The sequence below is a fragment of the Silene latifolia genome, chromosome X (assembly GCF_048544455.1).
Source record: "Silene latifolia isolate original U9 population chromosome X, ASM4854445v1, whole genome shotgun sequence".
NCBI lineage: Eukaryota > Viridiplantae > Streptophyta > Magnoliopsida > Caryophyllales > Caryophyllaceae > Silene > Silene latifolia.
The window spans coordinates 194,712,922-194,718,639 of record NC_133537.1 but is presented as its reverse complement, the minus strand read 5'-3'; the positions used below and the strand labels follow the sequence as shown (position 1 = coordinate 194,718,639).

The window sequence follows — 5,718 nt, the reverse complement described above, 5'->3', positions numbered from 1 at the left end:
AGCGCTCAGCACTTATGTCATGGGATATGCTAGCCATTTGGGCTGGCCTAGACCAGATTGATGTCCAACACCTATTTGTTTGGATGAAGTAAGTTTCTTAATAAATAATTTCATATTCTATTTTTTTTTTGGTGTAATGTGAGTATTATATATATCATATCAAAAAAATAATTACATGAGGTTCAAGGATCGAATCCTACTGGCAACATATCAAGCTAAATTCATACTTTGCAGCCATAGTAGATCAGATTGGTCTACTAAAGCCTTACATTTCATTTTAACTCTTCTCCTAATGTCATCCTCTATTCGAGCAGCAACAGCTTCAGGTCTAACTAACCAGGCATTGATCCTGGCATTATTTCTTTGGGACCAAATAGTATAGCAGTAAGCATTGAACACGGCCACCCTGAATTTCCACTGTATAGTATTCCTGCTAGCAGCACTCAGAGTGCCTACTGTTGGGAAACTACCTCCAAACCAATGCAACAAGCACGTCTGAATTTTGACAAAGATACACACAATCCACAAAAAGATGCTCCATTGTTTCAGCTTGACTCAGGCACAAGATACACCAGTCATCTGTACAACGAAAACCTAAACAATTTACTCTTCACATTCATGCCTTCATTCATCCTCACCCGGTAGTCATAGAGTGTTTAGGGACATTCCAATTGTTCCAAACTAAATTAGTCCATTCGGGGAGGGTTAGCGAGAGTAAGCCAAGCATACCCCTCCTTGATAGAGTAACCTTTTGAGCTCAGTGTCCATTTATTATCATGATATCCATGCTTGAGCTTCTCTTTAACTTTACATACATTTTTCCAGACCCAAGTTGCATCAGCAGGGGGGGAGTAGGTATGCCAGTCTTGCTCTTTGATATACACATCACTGATCCATTTAATCCATAGCCTGTCTGCTGCGATAGATTCGATTTACCGTTTTCCCACTGTGGCAATGTTCCAAATATCAGCTTTCTTTATCCCTAAGCCTCCCTCCTTTTTAGGCAAAGTAACTTTGTCCCATGCTACAAGGGGAACTCTGTGATAGTCAGATGAGCCATCCCACAGGAAATTCCTGCAAATGGCCATAATATGATTGATGATGCATTTAGGGATAATGAACATTTGGGCCCAATAATTTTGCAGGGTATTGAGTACAGCATTGATGAGAGTCACCACTGCCAAAGATATGAAAGTTTTTGCTCCCAAACCTCTCGATCCTTGCCACCATCTTTTCGATTAGGGCAAGTACATTCTTTTTGGTGAGCCTACCTGCTTTAATAGGTACTCCCAGTATATCTGAAAGGCATGGTGCCCTCCCTGAAACCTGTAACCTGTTTAATACCCTCTCTAATATCCTCAGGGACTCCATTAAAGAATATTTCAGACTTGGAGTTATTCATGGCTAATCCAGATGCCTTTGAAAAAGAAGAGAAAGCTCTCATGAGAAGCCAAATGGACTGTGGTTTACCCTTACAAAAGAGAAGTAAGTCATCAGCAAACATGAGGTGTGTGAGCTTCAGGTTCTTGCATAAAGGATGGTACTGGAATGGCCATCTATCAGTTGCAAATTTAATCAATCTGGTTAAATACTCCATGCAAATGGTGAACAGAAGTGGAGAGATTGGGTCTCCCTGCCTGAGACCCCTTTGTCCTTGAAAATAGCCAAAATTATTCCCATTCAAGGACAGAGTAAAGGTAGTAGACCTCACACATTGCATTACCAGCTGTATGAAATGAGAAGGAAATCTGAGTCCATAAAGCATTTGTTCAACAAAATCCCACTCAACTGTATCCTATGCCTTTTGCAAATCAATTTTGAATAGACATCTTGGAGTGACAGCTTTCCTGGAATACATATGAATGATATCTTGACATATGAGCACATTTTCAATGATGGGCCTTCCTTTGATAAAGGCACCTTGATTCTCATGGATTATATCAGGCAATACTGTGGCCAACCTGTTACAGAGTAGCTTTGAAATTACCTTGTACAACAAGTTGCAACAGGCTATAGGTCTGAAATGGCTCACAACTGTAGGTCTGTCACATTTTGGGATTAGGGTGACATTAGTAGCATTTATCTGTGTGAGCAGACTGCCAGTAGTAAAGAAATCCATAATAGCACTACACACCTCATCCCCAACAATGTCCCATGAATCCTTGAAGAATCCACTGGTATAACCATCAGGCCCATGAGCCTTGTCCTTAGGAATAGAGAAAACTACACTCTTGATTTCTTCTTTAGTGACTGGAGATAATAAAGTCATACAATGCTGATCACTGCAAAAGGAACCAGTCTGTAATACCTCCATTCTCACATTATCAGTCTCCTTTTTACTACCTAGCAGGCCCTGATAAAACTGCAGGAAAGCATTCTGAATGCTGACAGTATCAGTACACAGTGTACCATACTGATCTTCAATCTGCACTATCTTGTTTCTTAGGCATCTTTTCTTAATAACATTATGAAAGTAAGCAGTATTGCTATCTCCTTCATCAATCCATTGAGACTTAGCCTTTTGTTGTAGAAAGCTATCCCTAGCTTTAGTCCAGAATCTCACATTTTCCATAGCCTGCAATTCAAGAGCAATGAGATCAGGGTTATCATAATTATCCTGAATTTGCAATTGAATCTCCTCAAGATAGTGACTGGCTTTGCTTGCATTGAGCTCAACTTCTGAGAAACACTCCTTGTTAAGATTTTTAAGGGCTCCTTTTAGAGCTTTCAACTTCTTAACCACCCTAAACATCTTAGTACCATCAATCTGCTGATTCCAATAACTCTTTACTGTGTCAAGAAAGTTAGGAGCAGCATCACTCCACATATTAAAATACTTAAAGCTATTGGCTCTCCTTCCATCCAAAGTCACATTTCTAACAATGCAAGGGGTATGGTCCATGAGCCCTTCCGGATGAAAATGTGCATGCATATCAGGGAACACATCTACCCACTCCTGATTGACCAAAAATCTATCCAATCTGCTATACTTCCTGTGACCAGACTCTTGCTTATTTGTCCAAGTGAAGAAGGCACCAGTGGCTGCAATATCCATCATACCACAGGTTGACAAGCAATCATTGAAAGTATCCATATCTTCCTGCTTTGACTCAGCTCCAAGTCTCTCCTCTGAAGTAAGAACAGTTTTGAAATCCCCTGCTAAAGCCCAAGGTATATCACACTGACTTGCTACTGACTTCAATTTATCCCATAAATCCAATCTCTGTGACCCCTCATTGAAAGCATAGACAATAGTGAGAAGGAAAACTTGCTGGGTGGCCTTAATTAAAATTCTAGAATGGATGAACTGAGGATCATATTGTATAATGTTGACCTCAAACACAGAAGGCCTCCATAACAACCAGACCCTCCCACCTTTATGCAAACTACAATTAGTTGTAACACTCCAACCCTCTAGCATATTATGAGCTATATTACCAACATTGACACCATTTATTTTAGTTTCTAACAGGCCAAATAAGCAGGCCTCATTATTTTGAATAAAACTTTTGACAATTTTTTGTTTATTCACACTATTCATACCTCTAACATTCCAAAAACCTATATTATTCATTATGATTATTAGGTATTTGATGGTCACCATTATCCACTACCTGATTCTCCACTATTTCATTCTCCTCATCTGTAATATCTTCCACCTGAATGCTGCTACCATCAACATTTCCAGGAGGTGCTGGGTCTGATACAGTAGCTTCTGGTTCTGTTACAGGGGGTCCTTCATTTGACACAGGTCCTGCAATCTTTTCTGGCTCAGAAGAAGTGCTCTCAACCAGACGAGGGGATGCTACTGTAGACAGTACAGGGAATTCTTTATCAGATATAGCAGGATTGCTAACATTCTTTGGGATTGGTCTCCACACTTTCTTCACAATAGTCTTAGAATGATTAGTCCTGGACTGATCCTTCCTGCAGTTTTTGGCTTCATGCCCTAATCCCTTGCATTTATCACACAATAAAGGCTTCCATTCATATTCAACATTTAAGTTCACAATCTTGCTATACTCATCACGAAATTTGACAGTTGAGGGAAAACTTTGTCCCACCTTCAGCTCAACCATAGTTCTAGCAAAGCCCAACCTCGTTTTGTTTGCAGTTGCTGCATCAGACTTCACATAAGGAGCTACCAATCCAGCAATGGAAGGTAAACATGCACCCCAAAATTTGAGAGGTAGTCCATGGATTCGAATCCATGCTGGCACAACTTTCACTTCTTCCTTCAGGAGGTCAATATCCTCTTGCCATGGATTCACTATCAACGGCTTTTTATCAAACATATGATAACCCGCATTAAGAACTTCCTCTTTATCCTTCATCTCCTTAAATCTCACCAAAAAGATCCCATTTGGCAAGAAGGAGATCTTATCAATACCATGTTTGCCCCATATTCTCTGCACATATCCTGCAAGACCTCCCAAGGAGGATTTGCACCTAACACAAAGCGAAAAATGCAGACTGATTCCAATATGTGATCTCAGCACTGACATCCTCAGGGGTGAACTGCAACTCCGTCTCATCTGAGTCACTATTCTCTTCTGTCACCACTATATGGCTACGTGATCCCTGCTTCTTACTCCTCTGTGTCACCCATTGTATGCTATCAGGATTCTCCTCATCCTCAAAAGACAAACCAGGCACAGTATTGACTTCATGCATGGGTTTGGTACGTAAAACATCTTCTTCATCTGGCCCTCTCTTCTTCTCCCCTTCTGTCCTCCTATCATTCCCCTTCGCAGTTCCATTACTACTACTACCTTTATTATGTTTTTTTGGTGATTGTGATCTAGAAGAACGAGCCATAATCATTGAAATTAATGCCCTAGATGGTGATGAACTATCGCACGTTCAGTCGGCATGAGAGCATTAGTAATTTCATATTCTAATATTCTGACTACTAGATAGTGTTTTAAATAAAGGAATTAATACCGTAATAATGTAGGATATTGAAATTGAGAGTGATCCCCGAGAAGAAGATTCCAGTTGATCAATACGGATTCCTGTGCCCCTATGTTTTATCTTTATTTATTACGGAATTCTCGTTCGAAGATCAGGTAGATTATATTGCTCAGCAATTGGCGACAACCAAGAAGCTGGTTTTTGCCGCTTATAATGAAAAAGGGTAATAAACAAATTAATATTACGTTTCCCCCTACAATTGCATTTTCATAACTAATATATGTACTTATTAATAATGATGATGTCTCTTGATGTAGGACTCATTGGGTGCTAGCAGCCATCATGCCGACAAAGAAGAAAGTTTTCTGGTTGGACTCTTTACATAATCAACCAAGCGAGACTTTTAAGCGCTTGATTAATAAGTAAGTTTATAATACTGATTTATTTATAATAACATTAAGTTTCAATTTTTATTTATAGCAAAAAGCTCATTTTTGCCCCTAAAAAAATGAGTGTCTGCCTCCTTTTGTTTTTTTTTTTAAAATAAGGGCCTTTGAGAAGAGAAGAGCTAACGAGCAGGATCAACCCACGAAAGATTCTGATAATGGCCCTAATTTTATTACGATAACAGGAGTACGTGCTCAAATACAATACATTAAGTGCAAAAACCTGTGTTTAATTCTAATACAATACCTAAAGTTCAAGATTCTGATGTGAGCCTTCTCTCGTGCTTTTGTTTTTATGTAATAATAGGCCCTCGCCACCGGATAGCATACAATGTGGATACTACGTTTGTCGGTTCAT

At 39.5% G+C, this 5,718-nt stretch overlaps 1 protein-coding gene across 1 annotated transcript; it reads right to left on the bottom strand.

Annotated features, from left to right (window-relative positions):
* Nucleotides 1–210: 210 nt before the first annotated feature.
* On the bottom strand, nucleotides 211–1,720 carry LOC141619033 (uncharacterized). The gene is made up of 4 exons (XM_074436069.1): nucleotides 1,327–1,720; nucleotides 937–1,177; nucleotides 816–888; nucleotides 211–495 (listed from the first exon to the last, which is right to left on the bottom strand). Exons 1-4 carry the CDS (start codon nucleotides 1,718–1,720, stop codon nucleotides 211–213), a joined length of 993 nt encoding a protein of 330 aa, XP_074292170.1.
* Nucleotides 1,721–5,718: the final 3,998 nt, after the last annotated feature.